Source organism: Silurus meridionalis, chromosome 9 (assembly GCF_014805685.1).
Source record: "Silurus meridionalis isolate SWU-2019-XX chromosome 9, ASM1480568v1, whole genome shotgun sequence".
NCBI lineage: Eukaryota > Metazoa > Chordata > Actinopteri > Siluriformes > Siluridae > Silurus > Silurus meridionalis.
In genome coordinates, this window is record NC_060892.1 from 3,163,437 (window position 1) to 3,186,489 (window position 23,053).

At 41.4% G+C, this 23,053-nt stretch overlaps 1 protein-coding gene across 3 annotated transcripts in view; it reads left to right on the forward strand.

Annotated features, from left to right (window-relative positions):
• Positions 1-23,053, forward strand: part of patj (PATJ crumbs cell polarity complex component) — a 134,264-nt gene that overhangs the window by 93,098 nt on the left and 18,113 nt on the right. For all 3 annotated transcript variants that reach the window (XM_046857943.1, XM_046857942.1, XM_046857944.1), the window contains exons 30-31: positions 9,472-9,668; positions 15,105-15,196. In XM_046857943.1, the coding sequence (XP_046713899.1) occupies positions 9,472-9,668; positions 15,105-15,196 (289 nt within the window). The remainder of the gene's footprint in view (positions 1-9,471; positions 9,669-15,104; positions 15,197-23,053) is intronic.

The following is a 23,053-nucleotide window of genomic DNA, read 5'->3' on the forward strand; positions in this document are numbered from 1 at the left end:
GTCAAAGCCTGAGAAAAGGAATCCTCTGTCCGGGATTGAGTGACTGAGCCAAAGTTTCAGTAAAACAGAGATCAGCGGAGCATGCAAAGTCTTTTTTCCGTTAAGAAGAATCAGTTCATCCATTTTTTTTTGGCAATGAACTGAGATTTGCCAGGTGAATTGATGGGAGTTCTAAATCCCTACTGTCGTAGTTTTACTAGCCCATCGTGCTTCCTCTGCCAGCGTCTTCTCCATGTTCCATAGAGAGCAGCTGCTTCTCCAACTAAGAGCTCTTTATTGTAATGTTAGTGTAACCAAACACAGACAATAAACAAAAAGAAAGAAAGAAGAGACGAAAGTTATATAGCAGTTAAAATACATTATGGCTGGTAAACACAAGAAAGAGAAAATAAAAGATCAATTAGTAGAAGGACATTAATGAGGATTTCTGTTGGACTAAATTCAGCAGCTGCAGTGTGAAGGATTGTGGGTATTTTGCCGAGCGGCACCTCACCACCCGGTAGAAAGGCATGATTAGTCTTCTCTCACCACTGTGCAATCTTAGTCTCATCCACCCATCCTTTCCTTTTCTAATTAAACGAACTCGGCTAACTTGCCTCCTTCACATCAGTGAGTGTGTTAGGTACAGTAGAGATGGATTTAAAGGGGTTTTCTAATGCGATTTCATGCATTCAGAGTTACACACTGTTAAAGAGGAGGAATTTCATGCTAAACATGGACACTAAGCGATTTGGGTGTATGACACTCCCACCACCATGCTTTATTTGGTTACAGAAGTCGTCAGCAGGACTCACTCGAGAAAAACATCCCCACAGTGTGTGTTTGGATGTGAGGGAAGGAGAACCTTGTTCAATACTTCCCACATAGACACGTCCTTTTGTAGTAATCTTTGATGACGATGATTTTGATGTTCAATTTCAGATTCAGGGTCCGATTCTGGATCAAATATGTACAGCTGGATCTGCAGGTTAGCCAATGTCTATTTCAGACCATTTTGTTCCTGGTTTATTTATAGCAATGTGGCAGATTGCAGACAATTGCTATGCAAAACTTTTTAGCTCCACCCACATGATGTCTGCATCTTTCGTTCTTCAGAAATAGGAAGAATTCAATAAAGGTCTTCAAGTTTAACATGGATTGGACGAAACTGTTATCCTAGTATTCTGAATGAACACACACTAGCTTTATTTCAATAAACTGGAACTTACTATTTGTAAAGTAAATACGTGACTACGAGGTGGTACCAAAGTTTACACGTAAGTACTTTATTTATCTACGTTTTCACGCCATCACCTTCAAAATAGTCCCCTTGCACCACAATACATCGCTCCTAACGTTCCTGCCACTTCCGGAATGTGTGCTGGAAGTCTTCTTTTCCAAAGTTTTCTTTTCGCACCTTCTGCGACTCACGCCGGATCTCTGCAGCGGTGTCAAAACTGCCACCTTTGAGCTGCATCTTCATCTTCAGGAAGAAGGCGAAGTCTGCAGGAGATAAGTCTGTTGAGTAGGGTGGGCGTGGAAATCAGATCATGTTGTTTTCGGTGGGAAACTCACATGCACAGCTCCTGATGTACACAGGACGATGTCTTTTGTCACACTGACTTATGAAGGTCGGTGCTCCCTGTGACTGTGCATGCAGCCTTGTGCTGCCTTCTGTCGGCGTTACAAAATTAGTCTCGAAACTTTTTGATATCACCACGAGAAGTGAAAGCTGCACTCTAGAAAAAATCTTTACCGAATCTCACCTTTAACCGTCATGAGAAGGACCTCAGGACACATCTGTGACATGGAAGGAGGTCCTACACATTTACATTTACATTTGCGGCATTTAGCAGACGCCCTGATCCAGAGCAACGTACAAAAGTGCTTTGAGTCTTTAGCAATGAATAAATCTACACTGGTACGCAAGATTACAAACTTAATATAAATATAACTCTTGAATTCTACAAACTTGGAAAGTGCTAATTTAAGTGTTTCAGGAAGAGGTAGGTCTTCAACCGTCGCTTGAGGATAGTTAGGGACTCCGCTGTACGGACATCTAGGGGAAGTTCATTCCACCACCTCAATGCCGGAACAGAGAAGAGCCTTGAAGTGTACTTACCTCTCATTCTGAGGTACCAGTCGAGCAGTGCTGGAGGATCTCAGATGCGTGGTGCAGTGCGAGGTGTGATGAGGTCTCTGAGGTGAGATGGTGATGGTCCATTTTTGGCCTTGTAGGCAAGCATCAGTGTTTTGAATCTGATACGTGCAGCTACTGGAAGCCAGTAAAAGGAGCACAGCAGTGGGGTGGTGTGGGAGAACTGAAACACATAAAACAGTGATGCAGAGATATGGAGAGAAAAAGAAAAGGTAGAATGCAGCATGAAGAAAAGGTTTGTAGGAGATTGGAATCTCAGTGCCGCCAGCCATAGGCACCTAAAATGCGATAAAGGGACGGGATTGATTTCGAGGCAGGAGTCATGAAAAAGGGACAGAAATACATGCTGTGATCTCTGTTTTTGTGGATCATAACCATGTTTCTGTAGCAGATCTGCTGGGTCTCACATTGGTCCCAGAAGGTGCTGTGTCTAATCATCTGTGCTGTGTGGTCTACTGCTATGATATTCAGAGTTTGTGTGAAATAAACTCCACACTGCTTCTGAAGTTTTCTGGTCCACCACACGGTTCCTGCTGACGATCTTTGACCCTGGATGAAGCCGAAGAGCAGTCTAATAGCATGCCTCATGCATCTTGCTGTAAATTTCCCATTGGGATGAATATAGTATCTATCTATCTCTTCTGTTCATTTTTAAATCAAACTTGAAGCCTACAACACTTAGGGTTCTTCTCCAAACTGTTACCATAAAGATGGAGGCACACAATCTTTCCCATATTTGAACTAGGAGATCGAAACCTGTTCAGCATGACGATGCTCCTGTGCACATGCTCCATGAAGATATGCTTTACATGGGTTGAAGTGGAAGATCAGTACCTGACTTTACTTACACTCTTGTGGCTGAATGTATCCCCACAAATCTTCATAAAATCTAGTGGAACGTCTTCCCAGATGTTCTGGTTACAGCAATAGGGAATAAATGTGGAATGGAATGTTCAAAAATCTTGTGGTCAGGCGTCCACAAACGGTCCATACAGTGTGTATATATGATTATATACTTTTAAAGTATTTGACACTACAAGATAGAGGTTTTGTAGTCAGGGAATAAAGAGCTCAGTAGCCAGTAGCATTCCTACATCATGAAGTGTTTTATTCCACTTATACCACAGCAATTTCCAACAATGATGCTTTTTAATTTAATAAAAGCTCAGTGGTTAAGGCTCTGGGTTATTGAAGGTTGGGGACTCAAGCCTTGGGATTGTCAAGCAGCCATTCTTGGGGCCTCTGAGCAAGGCCCTTAACCCACTGTATGATGGCTGATACTGCACGTATCCTGCAAGTATGACGCACCTTACTTTCTTTCTTTCGCGATTGAGATGGTTTGGTCATGTGCAGAGGAGGGACATGGGGTATATCGGTAAAAGAATTCTGAGGATGGAGCCGGCAGGAGGAAAAGAGGAAGGGCAAGACGGAGGTTCGTAGATGTTATGAGGGAAGACATGCAGGTGTTTGGGTTAAAAGAGGCAGATGTAGAGGACAAAATGATATGGGGCATGGAAGATCCACTGTGGCGACGCTTAACGGAAAAGTAGTAGTCGTCGTCTTGGGTTGACTATAAATATGTCCCTTTGTACACTTTAATTAGCTGCTCGGGGCCCGGGAGTGGCAGGTTGAGGTGGCTGAGATTTTAAATCAACTCTTAACCACTAAGCTTCTTTCTGAGGTCCCCAGGCTTGCTAGCTATCTGAATGCCAGCGTGGATTTTTTTGGATGTGCTTTTTTTTTACTTTTATTTTGGAATAAAAACCTTTTTGAAAAATTCATATCTTCTATAATCCTCCACTCTGTTTCACCAGAGATTTGTGTTTCATTCTACATTGTTGTTAGGAGGAGATCGTTGGGTCTCTGGATCAGGGGGAGCATTGACCTACAACGGTTGACTCACGTAATTGCTGTTATTTATTGGGAGGTGTCGACTTTGAAAGGCTACAAGGTCGTGGCGAACGCAAGATGGATGAACAATTGGAGTGTGTGTACTGACACCATGTAGAGGTTCCTCCTAGGCGATGAGAGAATGTTCTAGGAGGCTGAGCAAATTCATCAGACAGTCTTTCGATGTATGGAGAAGAGCACTGAACCATGAAGTGATTCCTGAGTAATGTCTTTGGGTTAAGTGAAGCATCCAGAGATGGTTTCACCCTGAGGATGAAGACAGATCTCGATATCTTCGTCAACACGTAGGAGTGAAGAAGTAGAAACTCTTTCAGGTTGCTGACTAGTGGATGTACTCTGCAGATTGTACAGCTCCAGAAACTCCATTAAATCTGTTTTTTTGAGAGTAAAGACACATACAACTACCTCCTGTTTTTGGTAGATGCGCCCACATGCATGGATTTCATGAAGATTTTCCAACAGGACATTTTGAGCCAAGCAGGACACAAGGGGTAAAGAATAGTAGCACAAGATTCGCTGAACACAACAAAATGGCTGAGGTTCTAAGCTTAGGGTTTGAGGTGCCCCCCTCAGTCAGGGTTAAATTTGGCATACACATGCTGATTTGAAGGTTGTGTTGATGAGGTAGTTTTATAATGTGAAGGACATAAAACCGCTGATTCCTGCTTGAAAAGGGTGGGCAGGGAGCAGCCATCTGTCACTTCAGAGCTGATTGTGGTCGTGCCCAGACGTTGTGTCTATTGAAGCAGTTAGGCATCGCGTCACAGACCTGCCTCAACTTAACACCAAACTATCAGCTGTGCGCAGGACAGATATATACAGTATTTCACAAAAGTAAATGCACCCCTTACATTTTAGAAACTCTTAGTATAATCTTCCCAAGGGACAATACTTTAGAAATAAAACTTGGTTATAGTTTAGAGTAGTCAGTGTGCAGCTTGTGTAGCAGTACAGATTTGCTGTCCTCTGAAAATAACTCAACATACAGCCGTTCATGTTTAAAGAGCTGGCAACAAAATTGAGTACATCCTAAGTAAACATGTCAAAACTGTGTCCATGAGTACTATTGTTATGTAGCATGGAATTCACCAAAGCTGCACAGGTTGTTTCTGGGATCATCTTCCACTTCTCCATAATGACATCAAAGAGCAGGCTGCTGGATGTCGGACACATGGCGCATCTCCACCTTCCTCTTGAGGATCCCCACAGGTGCTCAATAGGGATCTGGAGACATACTTGGCTGCTTCCTCAGCAAAGCAGTTGTCATCTTGGTGGTGTGTTTGGGGTTGTTATCTGACGTTCGGTCCGGTTTCTAAAGAAACAGCATCATGTTCTGCTTCAGAACGTTACAGTACATGTTGGAATCCATGTTTCCCTCAATTAGCTGCTGCTCCCCACTACCAACAGCACTCATGCAGCCCCAGACCATGATGCTACCACCACCATGCTTGACTGTAGGCAAGACAATTTTCTTGGTTTTCCACACCATGGTGTCGCCACACATGGCAACCAAACAAGTTTATCTTAGTCTCATCAGACAACAGGACATGGTTCCAGTAATTCATGCTCTTGGAAAGGTCATTTCCAGCAAACTGTTAGCAGGCTTTCTTGTAAACCAACTTCAGAGTGAAATGGAATGTGGTGGTGTACTCACTTTTGTGATATACTTTAAAATCAGATCCTACATGAGCCCAGATTAGCCTTTTTCCTCAGATACAGTATATTCAGTGTGTTGAAGTTGGAAATGACCTTTCTGTGTTCAGTCCAATGACTTGTTCTCTCTCCAGTTCTACCACTAATAATAAACTAATAAGATAAGACTAATGAGGGGCATGTGATCGAATCAGTACCATTCAGTGTTTTAATGTTAATGAACTAATTTGATTAATAGTTATTCATTAATATTATGTATTAATATATCACATCCTAGCCATGATTATACATAAACAGTCCAAGAGTCTAAGCAGGGTTTTAATTATGCATGCTGGTTATCACACAGATGCAGAACCTGTTTGTAGAATCAATCTGAACTGTACATCTTTCTCTCTCTCTCTCTCTCTCTCTCTCTCTCTCTCTCTCTCTCTCTCTCTCTCTCTCTCTCTCTCTGCTCTCTCGGCGACTTGTGGGGCTTTTAATTACTCCACTCGCTTGCTGGCAGCAGTAACGAGCTCCCCCGCAGTAAAAGGAAATTGAAAATGAAAACAGCAATAGGTTGTTGTAGGGAAAGGTCACAGCTAGCCGTTTCTCCCAGCTCTGCTTACCTCGACTGCGGATCCGAGGCGAAATGATGCTGATGTTACCACCTCCACCTGATCAGAAACATTCTGAAGTTACTACAACAGATTTAAAGTTAAATGATGCTGTATTACCTCCTAAAAGTACAGTTAGCTGTTAATTGCTGACCAAATTTGTGAGATGATGCAGAGCTCATTGTCGGTTTACCCACAGGATGTGTTGGTTATTACTGGGCCCTTTCTGGCTTCCAATGGCACAGGAGCTTCCTGAAAATTACACTACTACACTACACTACCAGCAAATCTACAACAGAACAACTAAAAAAGAGCAGAACCAAGGTGTTGCAATGGCCCAGTCAAAGTCCAGGTCTTAGCCTGATTGAAACGTTTCTATGCAATCAGATTTCGGCCATCACGTTACACGTTAAAATGGTCCAAGGCATCGGAGGGAAGCCAATAAGCCATCATTGTGGACTTTTTTTTTTGTTTGGTTTATTTTGTTGTTTGTTTTATGCATAAACGCTATTGCTTGTGACTTGGAGACCCCCTAGTAAGAGCTCGCACCCCGCATCCGTAGCAAATTGCACAATCTCAAAAGTATCCGTGTCGATTTTATAGCTGTTTTTTTCATTCCACACTGGCTGACGGTGGAGAAGAAATCGCAGATACACTTAAAAGAAGATTGTGAGGGAAGTAGTTCGAAACATCTGTTAAGCTTTTTCGTGAACCATTTCTACCTTCGTGTTGGATATCTTTAAGTATTTTAAGAACTAAATATCACTGCAATGGGAGTTAGAGGCTTCTGGAAAAGCTTTAAAGAGCACAATTTCAGAAGCTTGTTTCCCCAAATCCTTTTTTATGTTCCTTAAACAGAGTGATCGAGTGTCAGATTATCCGGACACATCAGGTTCTTTCAGACATTTGGTTCATGAGGATAAATGCAACTTTTTTTATATGATATATTCAGCCATTTTATTTTTGTATAAAAATAAAATAAATTTCAACTTCTCAACACTAGAGCAGGGATGATTTCTTGATGGTTACTGAGGGAAAAAAATAGGTACTTTGAAAGATTAGTGTCAATTCCAGTTTGAAAGAATGCTCTATAGAACAGTCATGGACTCTGAGCAGTTTATTCGCAGGAACAAAAAAAACTTTGCACATCTGTTCCAGCCGATCTGCTTGAGATATCTTATTTGGGACAATGGACATTGTCCCAAAGCAGCTTTACAGAAAAAGATTGTGAATATTCACTTCTGATTTGTAAATTAGTCCCTTTAAGTTTGTCCCTAATGAGCGAGCCAATGATTGTGGTGAGGGAAAAACTTTGAGATGATTTGAGGAAGGAACCTGGAAAGGAACCGGACTCAAAATGGAACCACATGCACATGTTGGTGACACTGAATGGCACAATAATTTTGTTCTATGATGGAGTCTCGAGTGCAAAACTGTTCATATTAGTTGCAACCTTAAGGCCATGACTCCTAAGTGGTTATCTGGAGTTGGGTCCAGAGAGCAGAAAATGATGAACGAATAATATAATATGAATATATAAACAGTAAACGTAAATACATTTACATGTATAGATTTCATTTGAACTGGAATGTAATAATGGATATTTTTGTAAATTAATCTTTTAACTTTGATGGTTTTACCCATGTTCAATTTCTTTGTGATTCGACATTAATTAGCGAACCCCCTGCAGTACCACAGCAGACCTCTAGGGGTCCCAGACACCCTGTTGAAGACCCATGATACAATGTTTATGAAAAGGTTATGTTCATATAAGCAAATTAATACGGAGATCGCAAATAAATATGTAAATTGCATTATATTCGGTATGTGCAACGGTTGTAATGGTGCAATCTTAAGTATTACAGTATATATAAAGTATATTATGAACAGTGCAAACGTACAGTAAGGTTACGCAGTGTATGGTATCCATTTCAGTGTGTGTTGGGGGTGGGCATGGTAGTAAGTTTTCCTTGGTTGTAATTATGCTTGCAAACTGCACGCATCAACTTCTCTAGAATGTCAGCTAAAAAAACATTTAAAAATAAAGAACTGAAGTACAGGAAATCAGTATATATTGAAATCCAGGTCACAAAAACAGACATGACATCATCGTGGAGGAAGTTTTCAGGTTAATGTGTACAACAGTAGTTTAAAAAAAAAAAAAGGTGTGAACTAGTTTACATCTCCAATATACACTATATGGACACGGTGAAAATATCTTGAATGTCGGCAAATTTCATAATACTAGAGATCATCGATAATATGACCTCGTGTTCTATGCTTTCAAAATGTTCTTATTCTATTGGCTGATTCTGTATTTTGATTATTTCCCTAAAAAAAAAATGTAGTAATGATTTTTATTGGTAACAGTAACAACGGGATGTGATTGATTTCGAGGCAGTAGGATCGAAACACGTGTCGTGATCTCCGTGAGCAGGACTTGAAGCTGTATTCAGGGTGGATTGAGGTGTGATGGAAAGTGCTCATGTGGATCCTAAACATGTTCCTGTAGCAGATTCGCTGTGTCTCACTTTGCTCCTGTGTGGTGGACTGGTATGGTATTTAGAGTGGGTGCTTCTGAAAAGCGTTCAGGTCCACCACACGGCTCCTGCTGACGTTCTTTATCTTTAAATAAAGTCGAACGGCTCTGAAATCAATTCCGACGCCTACAACACCTTTTTGAGAGTCGTGTGTGTGCGGAAAATTTATGTTTAAATGCAAAAGTATTCTTGAGTTTTCCAGCCATAGGTGCACGATTGTATAGGAACTATTAGACCCAAATCTGTTCCAGCATGACGGCACCCCCTGTGCACAAAGCCAGCTTCATAAAGATATGCTTTACATGGGATGCAGTGGAAGAGCTCCTGCTATGGGATGAGTGTGAACGCTGCACCCCATCCCTCCTCACCTCTCCTACATCCGTACCTGATTTTAATAACACCCTTGTGGCTGAATGAGTACAAATGTGGAATAGGATGTTCAAAATAAGCACAATTCAATCTTATCCTTAGGTGTCCACAAACGTGTTTTTTGTTGTTTTTTTCCATATAGTGCAGGTTTAATAGGTGTCTTTGGTTTCTTGTAATGTTGCATTCCAGGGTAGTTACTGGAGACCTAAGCAGCACGACAAGCTGACAAATGTGTGTGTGTGTGTGTGTGTGTATTAAATTTTAGAGGACATCAGGCAGAAGTACAGCGATCTACAAGGGGAACTGCTGCTGGTGGAGCTGGAGAAGGATCGCCAGGGTCTGGGTTTGAGCCTGGCCGGAAACAGGGATCGCTCCTGCATGAGCATCTTTGTGGTGGGAATCAACCCTGGAGGAACAGCCGGTCGGGATGGGCGTATCAGAGTGGGCGATGAGTTACTGGAGGTGAGCACACACACACATGTACAACCCCGATTCTGAAAAAGTTTGGACAGTGTGTACTATTCCATATAGTACACAGTGTCAGTATAGGAATTTCTCAAAGTTTGGACGGGGCAACAAAAGTGTGGAAAAAGTGCGTGTGATTAAAATTAAACGGTCGGCGAAACGTTTTGCAACCTAATTAAATTCATTGACAAAAGCTCAGTAATATGATCAGGTCTAAATTGTGAGTCTCTGAGAAGAAAATATGGGCGGAGCTTAACCAATCTGTAAAAGACCGTGTCTCAAATTGCAAAACAGTTCAATATCCCGTCATTTACAGCACATTCTATCATCAAAAGTTGAACATGATCCAGAAATATATATATACACAATTACAATCACTGTCAGTTATCCTGTGAACATTCTCAGTTGATGCACGTAGACATCATCTCCGTGTGACATCTCTCGCTCTCAGGGTTGTAGTGTCTTCATGTTGAAACGGCTGTCATCCAGAGGCAAAATGAGAGCTTCGTATCACTGTCATTTTCATTCAGCGCTCTCACTCTCTCGCTCTCTCCGTCTCCCTTTTGGTTTAAACACTGTCCTCTTTCCTCAGTGGAAAGACACGGGAGGTGTTCAGGCTGAGAGGGTCAGCAAGGTCAATCCAATTCTACAGAAACCATTCAAGCCCTTCACTGCATTTCTCTGGCTTTTTTTATTTATTTGACCTGCAAATCTACAGCCTCCGCAAATCCTCAGCCGCTTGTTATGGCCTCGGTCCTAATGTGTAGGTTTGTGCAGATCGTTTATCATCTTAGGACCAAAAAGATTTAAAGTGCATGTCATAAATCTGCTTCTGTTCGCTCACTTATGAGATTAAATCAGTGTGTTGTACTCAGTTGTTCTTTGCAGCCTGATTGGTTCAGGGGTAAAGTAGTTATTAGTGCTAAAGTCATACGTCAAACTCTGGGATGTTTGTGTTGACGGAACTCTGGTATGTGGAGCTAAGTGCTCAGTGCTCCTGAGATCGGCTCTGGATCGGCCGAATAAAGCGCTCTCTGAAGATGTTTTTCCGCTTCTAAACACCATTTTTTTACTGATACATCCTGATTGGCTACTCAACATCCCACAGTCTTCATTTGATAAAGTTTCTGATTACTCCATATTGAAATTGTAGAAGCGCAGTGGAGCAGGAACATCTGGATTCAAATAAAGTGATGAAACAAACTAGGAAAATGTGCTAATGGCAGTTTGAATTTATCACTAGCATCCTGCAATTTGGCAAAAAAATTTGATTTTTATTACTTAAAAAAAAAAACTCTCTCTCTCTCTCACTATCTTGTTCTTAAGCTCTCTCCCTCTCTCATACTCTTTTTCTCTCGTTTTCGCTTTCATTCTCTTTGTGCTCTCTCTACATCTGTATCTTTCTTGCACGCTTTCTCTCATTCTCTTTTTCTCGCTTGTTCTCTCTCTCTCTCTCTTGTAATCTTTCTTTCGCTCCTGCTCCTTCTCTCACACTCTTCACACGCTCCCAATCTTTCTCTCTTGCACTCTCATTTGTATTCTTTACCCTTAGATTTCTCTCTCTCATTCTCTTTTCTTTGTTTCTTCTTCTTTTTTCCCCCACACACATTTTTCTCCCTCATTCTGTTTTGTGTTCTGTTTCTCTTCAACTTTGTCTCTTTTTTTTTTTACTCTCTCACCCTTCCCCACCCTTCCCCACCCCTGTCTTCCCCATTCATTCCATTTTTATTTCACTCTCACCTCTAAAGACCAGGTCATTTTTGTTCCAGTCATGTAACTGCAAATATGAAAGATTAATGTGTTCGAAATCGCTTTGCTTATTGAACACCAGAGCTGTTACTGTGTGCAGGACAAACATTCTGCAGCGTCTGTTGAAAGAATATCCTGGTGTTTTATAGCATATGTGAGAGTACCACAGGCAGGAACTTCAACACATCCCTCTTCTTCTTCTTGCTCTTGTTAGGGGGGCGCCACAGTGGATTATCCGTCTCCATTCCCCCCTGTCCTCTACATCTGCCTCTTTCACACCATCTACCTGCATGTCTTCCCTCACCACATCCATAAACCTCCTTCTTGGTCTTCCTCTTTTCCTCCTTCCTGGTGGCTCCATCCTCAGCATTCTCCTACTGATATACCCCATGTCCCTTCTCTGCACATGTCCAAACCATCTCAATCTCGCCTCCATCACCTTGTCTCCCAAACGTCCTACATGTGCGGTCCTTCTAATAAACTCATTTCTAATCCTGTCCATCGTCGTCACTCCCAACGAAAACCTCAACATCTTCAGCTCTGCTACCTCCAGCTCCACCTCCTGTCTTTTACTCAATGCCACTGTCTCTAATCCATACAACATCTCAGGTCTCACCACAGTCCTATAAACTTTCACTTTCACAGATAGTCTTCTATCACAAATCACTCCTGCTATCACTCTTCTCCACCCACTCCACCCTGCCTGCACTCTTTTCTTCACTTAACTTTTCTTCTCTAACACACTCTCAATTACTTTGCACTGCTAAACCCAGGGATTTGAATAATATGAATATATTCATTAATACATATAATAATTAATAAATTATCGCTATATCAATTTGATATAGCGCTCTCCATGCAGCATGCAGTCTCACGTGTAAAAACACATGGCATCAGCAATTCACCTTTAAAAGGCCGCTCTCGTAATGACAGCAGACCGAAAGCCAAAAAAATCTCTATGGATTTTTGCTCATCAAGCGTGCTCTAACATGAAATGGGGTGTGAAGTGTAGCGGTCGTGGGCAAGTGGGGACTCATGGTGCATGCAGAAGGTCCCAAAGGTGTCCGATAGATCTGCTGTGGGGTAGAGGGAAAGATAGAGACACACAAATGGTAGGTTAGCAGGAAGCTTATGCTTCTCCGGCGTGTTTCCTTCCTGCCAGTCCTCCAGCCTTCTCCAAAACGGTGTCTCCTGACTTTCCACAACAGTAGTGCTGAACCGGCGCTGTCCATTCAGCACTACACCAGCAGTGGTGTGTCTTCTGGCCAACTCTTTGGAAATGTGACCACGGGGTGACATCATGACCAGGAAGCTATAAAACGCACATGGATAGCGTTCGCCTAAATAAAAAAAGAAAATGAAGGCTACTAAGAAACACTTGTTCAATAGGGTTGAGGTCAGAGCTCTATAGCCGACCACTCGAGACCATTTTCACACACTTCCAACCCATGAAAAGCATATCTTCGTGGAGTTATCTTTGGGTATTTTCATGCTGGAACAGGATTGGATTTGGGATTGTAAGGAAAATGTAATGCTTCCACATCTAAAGATATGTGTTAACAGTTTGGGGGAAAAGCGCCAATGGCTTTAAAAATCACGTGTCTAATAATTTTGTTCATATAGTGTACTTTATTCAAATACTTTGAAAAGCTGATGAAAGTGTTTCATAAACCCCCCTATTTTCTGTCTTTGTACTTTCACAAAAATTACTAAATATTAGAAGCATTATTAGGATTGTACCATAGAACGCATTTCCCTTTGCTTTTAAAGCTTTTCTCTGGGCTGGCCGTGTTTAGGGCGTAGTGAAGGGACACTCACATTGCGCTTTCAGCGAATGGGCTTTAAAAGACGGTGTTACTGAAGTTGCATCTTTCTGAAATGTGTTTCTGTTCGATTAGCACACAGCCCAGCATTAGGCCTGCTCTCGGCTGAGCGATTCGATCACAGATGAATGGCCATGTAATTATATAGCACGCCTTTGAGAGCCAAAGCGTTTGAACAATAAAGTCGTTCAAGTCTTTTCATCTGCTGCTTTCATTCTCACTGCAGGGGATGGTGCTTTTTCTTCTGTTTCATTGCACTGTTATGTTATCATATAACTCAAACGTTTGGTATCTCTCTAGTTCCCTGCAAAAAAAGAAAAGAAAACCCATAAACATTTCATAATCTACAGGGATTTATGATATGGTCTTTCGTCCTGTTTGTCGTTGTTAAATTGGAAAGGCTGGTCTTGGAAAAAGATCAATTACCATCCAGTTTGGGGGAGTCTGTGCCCAGTGTAGCCTCAGATTCCTGTTCAGGAGTGGAACCTGATGCAGTCTTGCTCAGCCTGTTACTCGTTCACCTTAAGGTTTGATGTTATTTGAGATGCTTTTCTGCTCCCAGTAATTGTAAAAAATACATTAAACGAGTTACTGTATCCTCCTGGAAGCTTGAACTGATCCAGACTTCGACCACTTATATCAACAATGCAGTTTCACCAAACAAATACTCACTTATTAAATGTTTTTAGGTTTTTTTGCACCATTTTGATTAAATCTCAAAGGATAGCCCTGGTATCAGGAGGTTATAAAACTCTCAAGCCAGCTCATCTGATACCAACAATCATTTTAAATTTTAAAGCCAGTGAATCAGTCATTGTCCTTATTCAAATGTTCGATGTGGACTTTTCCTACACCTCTTTGACCATTAACTGTCATTTTTGTGTATTATCCACATCATTGGCTGATCAGATAACTGTGTAAAAAAGCACAGGTGTTTGGAAGTTCCAAGTTTTGGAACTAGGAGATGGCAACCCTGCGGCATCAGCAATTGTTTGGAACCAGTGTGAGCTCATTAGTTCTAAAAGAGAAGTGAAGCGGTGGGCAACAAGCGTTCGCTGTAAAAGCCTTTTATAAGAATAGTGATTAAAGGGAATATCGGCATCATTACCAGTTGGGAAGTCACGATCGTGTCCCGTCTGCTTTTTTGAAGAAACGGCTCGACACAGCGATGATGCGGCGAGGGCTCCTCATCATGGCAGCTCGATATTCCCAGCCTCTATATTTTCTGGTGTGAGGGCAACACCACCTAGGGACCCCGTTTTAACCCCTTACCACTAACCTTAACCCCTTACCCTAACTTTATCCCTTGTTTTAAACTATCCCCTTACCTTAACCCCGAACTTTAACATCTAACCCTAAACTCAATCCCTTGCTACTAATCCTAACCTTAACTCCTTAACCCTAACATCTCATTCTCCTAACCCCTCACACCAACCTTAACCCCTTACCCTAACCTTAAGGTTAGGTTAAAGGATTAGGGTAAGAGGTTAAGGCTGAACCCGTTTCTTCGAAATGTGCAGACGAGACACGATCATGACGTCCTAACTGGTAATGACTCCAAAAATTCCCTTTGTGCAGCACTCGCACCATCACCATCATTCTTATGAAAGGTTTTTATAACGAACTCGCACTGGTTCCAAACAATCCTGCGTCGCCAACTCCTAGCTCCAAAAGTTCCCATTTTCCTGCACCATCCTGTATAATCGGCATCCTATTAGAATGAGAACTTTCAATGAAACTGCTGCTATAGAAAATATATCATCAACTGACCAATCAGATCTGTGAATTCAGCAGTGAGCTGCTATAGGACATTATATTGATTTTATGATGGTGACTTCTTTTTTTTTTTATTATTCTTTAGATCAATAACCAGGTTCTTTATGGGCGGAGCCACCAAAATGCATCAGCTATAATTAAGAGCGCAGCATCCAAGGTGAAGCTGGTGCTGCTCAGGTGAGAAAACCCTTCCCGCCCACACACACACACACACAATCAGTTTACACAACCTATAATCACAGGCCATCTCTAATACTGCATTCTAAAGCGCACACTTTCCTTCTGTTTCTTTGTTTGAAATCTGATTACGCCTCTTCCTTGAGAGTTCTGAATGCCTGCCACTGTCCTGGCGTTGAATCATTTCTAATTAAGCTATTAGTGTGTACAAGAAGTGTTGCCATCAACTAATGCACAGCTTCCTGTGGCAGGAAATCTAGACAGAAAATTGTCTGTTTATGCTAGCCTTTCCTGGATGCTAATTGTCATATACTGGCTTGGCAAGTGACCAAATTGGCATTCCAAAAAATTCCAAAAGAAACACAGATTAGTTCACATAACAGGACTCTAACAATCACTGTAGCTACTTCTGAAAACCCATTTTTAACCATTTGTTGAAAAATTGTATACAATCTATTTAGACAAAAGTATTGGGACACCAGACTTTCCCAGTCATATGAGGTTCTTCCTCAAACTGTGACCACAAACTTGGAGACACACAATTGTATAGGACGTATTTTAATGTGATAGCATTGCATTTTCCCTTTACTCTAAAAACTTTCAGACTCAAAGCTGCTCCAGAATCACAATGTCCCCATGCACAAAGCAAGCTCCATGAAGATATGCATTACATGAGTTGGAGTTGAAGATCTCTAGCTATAGAGCTGGAACCCTACTGAACACCATTGGGATGAATTGAAATTGCATCCGAGGCCCCATCACCTCACCTACATCAATTATTATTCCTTTAAAGCCGCTTTGAGACAATGTCCATTTTTAAAAGCGCTATACAAATAAAAACGAATTTAATTGATTGCATAAATACCTGATTTTACTAAACACCCTTGTGGTTGAAATTTCCACAAAAATTAGTGTAAAATCATCTCAGAAAAGTGGAGGTTATTATAACAGCAAATAAGGAATGAGATGTTCAGAAGGTGTTCACAAAATTTCGTGTGCATACATAGATATATATTAGTCCCATTGTGCTCTAATGCATGCACTTTTAAATCTTTCACATAAAATACAGCAGCACTGAATCTGTTGTCATTTAATTATCTGTGTGTGTGTGGGGGAACGGTAGTTTGTGTTTTATTAGAATGAATAATTGTGCTGTTGTGTGCAACATGGCTGGTGTGTTTTGGGAAAGAGAGATGGCAGGAGCGATAGCAGGGGGTATGGTGATTTGCTGCAGTGACTGGTGTTCCCCCTATACTGCCTTCTGGTAATTGGGTCGTCTGTATAACAGATGATAGCTTGTGTAGTCTGTTGAATTCGCACATAAATGTCCAGGGCTGCCTGTTAAAACCATTACAGCCTGATGGGTTGTTCTGATGATTAATAAACACGTTTACATTTTACTCTCGGTCATTTTAACACTTAGTCATTAGTGCATCATTGAGTGTATATGTGTGTGTGTGTGTGTGTGTGTGTGTGTGTGTGTGTGTGTGTGTGTGTGTATATATATATATATATATATGATATACCTTTTTTTTCTTTTTAATATTGTGATGTTGCAGTCTGATACTACAATTGTTTAATTAATTTTTTTATACCCCATAATGATAAAAAGAAAACAGAATTCTACAAGTGTCTGTAATTTATTTTTATTATTAATATTTATATCACATGTACATAGTTATTAAGATCCTTTGCAACAACACTTAATGATCTCAGGTGCCTTCCATTTCTCTTGATTGTTTCTGAGATGTTCCTACACTGGAGTCTAACAGTAGAACAGTTTATTGATTGGACATGATTTGGAAAGCGACACAACTCTCTATAGAGGGATTCACAGCTGACGATGCATATCAGAGGAAATAAGACACGCCACGAGGTCAAAGGAACTGCCTGCAGAGCTCAGAGACAGGATTGTTGCAAAGCATAGGTCTGGGGAAGGCTGCCAAAAAACATTCTGCTGCACTGAAGTTTATCAAGAACACGACTCTTCCAAAAGCTGGTCACCCAGCCAAACTGAGCGATTTAGGGAGAAAAGAAGTGACCATTAAACCTGCCCAAAACCATCCCAACATTGAAGCATGGTGGTGGCGGCAGCATGCTGTGGGTGTGTTTTTCTGCAGCAAGGACTTTGAGGGAAAGCTGAATGGTGCAAAGTATAGAGATATCCTTAATAAAAACCTGTTCAACAGCGCTCAACAGCGCTCAGGACCTCAGTCTGGGCAGAAGGTTCACATTCCTACATGACAACAACACAACAGCCAAGACAACACTGGAGTGGCTTGGGAACAACTCTGTATCCTTGAGTTGCCCAATAAGAGCCCTGACTTGAACAATATTGAACATCTCTCTGGAGAGACCTGAAAGTTGCTGTCCTTTGATGCTCCCCATCCAACCTGCCCCAGCTTTAGAGGATTTGCCCTGAAGAATGGCAGAAAATCCCCAAATAGCAGGTTGCGTCATACCTAAAAAGACTTGAGGCTGTGATTGTTGCCAAAGGTGCTTCAGTTAAGTACTGAGTAAAGGGTCTGAATTGTTATGGAAGAGAAAGTTTAGTTTTTACTTTGTCATTATGGATTACTGAGTTTAGATCAATGAGAAAAAAAATCAATATTAATGATTGTTTTATCAGGCTGCAATTTGACAACATTGAATAAGCAAAGGTGTGAATCACTGCACAAATACAGGGAACGCTTTGTCACATTATACAACGAACTGCAATTTTAAACAATGCTGTAGTGCAAAAAAAAAAAAAAAAAAAAGGGCACGAAAAGGACACCCCCTGTAGGAGTGTATTCGGTGTTGTCCAGGCTGTTATTCTGTGGGTTAAAGAAGGAATAATTAAACCACCCACAGCATCAGATTCATTGAGTCTTTATATGATTATCCATTTTTCCTCGTCACAATTGTCACGCATTTAGAAGCTATTTGGTAACCTAATCTCGACCAAATAAGACTCGTGCCTGGGATCTGAAATTATAATTGGGCAGAATTGTGTGACGCTCATTAGCACTATTATTGAAATTTGTAGAATCAATTTTTGGCACGAAATGATTTTCCAGAAAACAATTGCACTGCTTCTTTTTGAGTGTAATGACCTTCTACTGCATGTTTTAATTCAATTCATTTTCATTTGTATTGCACTTTTAACAATGAACATTGTCTCAAAATAGCTTTAAAGAGATAGAGTTTATCAAATTGGAAAGTATAGGTTTAGTGCCTATAAGTATGCTCCTGAGCGAGTAGTGGTGACTGTGGCAAATAGTATAAGAAAGAAACTTTGAGAGACTCAAACAGGAACCCGTCCTCATCTGGGTGGAAAGATCATCTGGGGATCATTGTTGAGGTGTGCTGTTCAGTGATGGATGCTTAAATGTAGAACTGTTCATGTAACCTGTAGTTCTGAGCCATTATAGTAGAGTGTTCAAGTCAAGTCAAGTTTATTTGTATAGCGCTTTTCACAACAGACATTGTCTCAAAGCAGCTTTACACAAATCAACAGTGAAGGTGAATGGTGTGAATTTGTCCCTGATGATCAGCCATGGCGACTGTGGCAAGGAAAAACTCCCCTTAGATGTTATGAGGAAGAAACCTTGAGAGGAACCAGACTCAAAAGAGGAACCCATCCTCATTTGGGTGACATCAGGAGTTTGATCATAAATCTTTCAACAATACTGGAGAGTGAGAACTAACATGATTACTGGAGTATAAGATTATACGTGATGTTCTTTCTGCAGTCTTATACAGTCTATATGGTTAGTAGCTCCTAGTTTTATAAGCTCAGCATTTGTGATCATCACAGATCCAGCATCAGCTTCTCCATGCCAGAGCCTTTAAACAATCCAGGAGGTCCAATGTCAAAACTTCACACATGTAGCGGGATCCAAATGGCACTGATACGTCTCTAGATGGTTTGGGATGTTTGCGAGTTCGTAATCATCACGAGGTGGGAGGTGACTGGAGCTGGCCAAACCTCAGGGTGTCTCGGGATGGGGAGAGAAAGAGAAGCAGTGGAGAGAAATGAGTGTAGCTGCTGTTCATGATATTAACAGCACAAGTTGATAATGTGCATGTGATCAGTAGTTCTGAGCCATTATAGTAGAGTGTTCAAGTCAAGTTTATTTGTATAGCGCTTTTCACAACAGACATTGTCTCAAAGCAGCTTTACACAAATCAACAGTGAAGGTGAATGGTGTGAATTTGTCCCTGATGATCAGCCATGGCGACTGTGGCAAGGAAAAACTCCCCTTAGATGTTATGAGGAAGAAACCTTGAGAGGAACCAGACTCAAAGGGAACCCATCCTCATCTGGGTGACATCAGGAGTTTGATCATAAATCTTTCAACAATACTGGAGAGTGAGAACTAACATGATTACTGGAGTATAAGATTAAACGTGATGTTCTTTCTGCAGTCTTATACAGTCTATATGGTTAGTAGCTCCTAGTTTTATAAGCTCAGCATTTGTGATCATCACAGATCCAGCATCAGCTTCTCCATGCCAGAGCCTTTAAACAATCCAGGAGGTCCAATGTCAAAACTTCACACATGTAGCGGGATCCAAATGGCACTGATACGTCTCTAGATGGTTTGGGATGTTTGCGAGTTCGTAATCATCACGAGGTGGGAGGTGACTGGAGCTGGCCAAACCTCAGGGTGTCTCGGGATGGGGAGAGAAAGAGAAGCAGTGGAGAGAAATGAGTGTAGCTGCTGTTCATGATATTAACAGCACAAGTTGATAATGTGCATGTGATCAGATGTTCTGGAGCACAAGGTTATGATGTGATGTGTGTTATGTGAAGGCTTTGCTAAAAAGATATGTTTTTAATCTACACTTAAACTGGGTGAGTGTGTCTGAGCCCCGAACACTGTCAGGAAGACTATTCCAGAGTTTAGGAGCTAAATGTGAAAATGCTCTACCATCTTTAGTGGACTTTGCTATTCTAGGAACTACTAGAAGCCCAGAGTTTTGAGATCTCAGGGAGCGTGACGGATTGTAGCGTGTTAAAAGACTGGATAGATACATGGGAGCCAAACTATTTAGTGCTTTATAAGTGAGAAGTAATAGTTTGTAGTCTATTCGAAACTTAACAGGAAGCCAATGTAGGGACGATAAGATTGGGGTTATGTGATCATATTTTCTTGACCTTGTAAGAACTCTGGCTGCTGCATTCTGGACTAACTGAAGCTTGTTTATTAATGACGCAGGACATCCACCTAGAAATGCATTACAGTAGTCTATTCTGGAGGTCATAAACGCATGGACGAGCTTCTCTGCATCGGATATAGACATGTTTCTTAATTTAGAAATATTTCTCAGGTGAAAGAAGGCTGTTTTTGTCCTACGTGCACATGAAGTCAGTAGTGAAATTCTTCCACTATAATAAAAAGAAAAACAAGGCGTTTTTTACTCTCACGTAGGCAGGAGCTAGTGGCCGGATATGAAGCGTGCAGGACTAAAAGAGATAATAAGTTTCTCATAGCGTTCGGTACAACTCAATTAAAAGTCTTTCATCTATAATAGACACGGCTCAAGTAGCCTGAAGTGATGCAGCACGTATGACACCTATGAACGTGAGGAGAGCACACGGGAAATCTAAAACCTGACTGCTGCATAATTTGGATTTTGCTGTGTTGAACGTTTCTGTTCATTATTTTTCTATAACTGCTTCGTCTAGCACATCAGCCTGTGTCAAAGTTTAATTGCAGTGGAAAATACTATAATCTCACAGTCTAGACTTAATGCCCATTTTAGCTGGTAAACCTGTTTCTATAGAGCACCTGCTTTTTTTTTGGGTTCTGAAAAGCAAATATGTTCCATTCGTCTATACAGCAAACTCAAATGTAATCCCACATATGAAGATTTCCTTTCACCCAACAAACCTATAAATGTCCAGATGTTCTCCTTGAGAAAATCATCATTACACAATCTTGGTGTCTGGACAGTTTGTTTCTTCAAACAGTCAAACATTCTTTCTCGATGGAGTTCCTCCCCAGAGCAGTTCAGTGCGGTGACTGGGCAGGTCATGCCATGATAGATATCACTCCAGATGACTGTTTGCTCTCTAAATAACACTTACAGAAGTCAGACGGACGCCTTTTACCCCAAACAACCCCAAACCATTTCCACCTCCATGTGTGAATGTGGGGGTGAGGCAGTCTGCTCATCTTCTCATTTCCCATTTTCTGTCCTTCACAAGTTCTTCTGCTAGAGCCAGAAATGTCAAACTCATCTCTCCACGCAACTTTCTTCCACTTATTCTCTGTCCAGTTCTTTTACAGCCTTTTACTATCCACAAGACTAGATGTTTCCACACTTTGTATGTGTGTGGAACCAACCCCAGCCATTAGGGTTGCACAAGCCTTAGTGCCGGTCCCAAGCCCGGATAAATGGGGAGGGTTGCGTTAGGAAGGGCATCCAGCGTGAAAACGTGCCAAATCAAACATGCGGATGGTCCGCTGTGGCGACCCCTAATGGGAGAAGCAGCAAGAAAGTATGTGTGTGGTTTCTGGTTTAGTTGTAGCGCATAGACAATGTGATTTCCAAAGACAGTTTGTTTGGTGCCCAGAGACAAATCTTGTCTGAGATCATTGATTTGCTGTTTCTGCACTAAGCAGGAACCCAAGAGGAGTGTTGAAATGTCTGAAATCAAATTGCCCGTTATCTTGTGATGGTTATAATTGCTGCTCCCGCTCATCATTTATTTCATGGAAAAAAATAGTGACCAATCAGCAATTGTTATTCACACGCCATTCCCATTTTTTTTGGCCCTTTTATGAAAGCAAATTCTGAATTCTGTAGCTCGGTTGAGAACTTGCCTGCTGGCAGGTGATGAAAGCTGCAAAAGACCTGTCCGAACGATGTTTTCTTGTATCAAAGGTCATTTGTCAGCCCTGATTTGATATCATGCATGAGGGGGAAAAAAAAGGGGAAGCCTCAAAATGCATTGCCATGGAAACAATAGTGAGATAGCAGACAGGAAGAAAAAGCTCTTGTGTCGAGCTGTAATGGTAAAATGTCGCCACGCGGCACCCTGCGGTGCCTCGGATGATAAAATCGTGTTCTCCATCATTGTGAGTGATGACCCAGAGATGAGAACTCTGTTTAACCGAGATTAACCTGCTACACCCTGTTACTTACAGATTACGCTGTAACGGTACGGCACACTGAGCATCCAGAGCTTAGACTCCTCTAGATGGTTACTCAGATTTCCATAAAAAACCTGACCAAAACATGAGGATCATTTGAGCACACTGGGAGCACAAATCTATTGGCTGGTGAATTGTATCGACCCAGTAAAAGGCCACGGCAGGACAATGACAACCCTGCAGTTAGAACAGGAACTGCTTTAGACACATGCGGTGGCCTCGAGGTACAACATGTGAGTGGACCAGTGTTCCATCCTGGCTGTGTTCTTGCCTTGTTTTCAGTGTTCCTAAAACCACTGAAACCTTTAACCAAGAAAAAATGGATGCTGAATATAAGCAAACTCTTAACTACTCTGTACAAATAGTTGAGTAGATTATAGAGAAAAAGTTAAAGGTGGAATGGTGGAAAGGTTTGAGAACCCCAGCTGAAATAAACATTCAGACACCCTCATCCAGAGTGTCTTACATATGAGCAGTTAAGAGTTAAGGGTCTTGCTCAAGAGCCCAGCAGTGGCAGCTTGGTGGTGCTGGGATTTGAACTTGTGACCTTCTGCCTTCTGTCCTTTCACTGAGCCTCCTCCTTTCTTCTAATGGCTATAAGGATCAAATATAGCATGGTTTAACTAGAACATATTTATCCCTTTACAACATTGAAATCATAAATATTTTGGAGTAAAAATACTTGAAAATGGTTACGGCACTTTGTTACTGA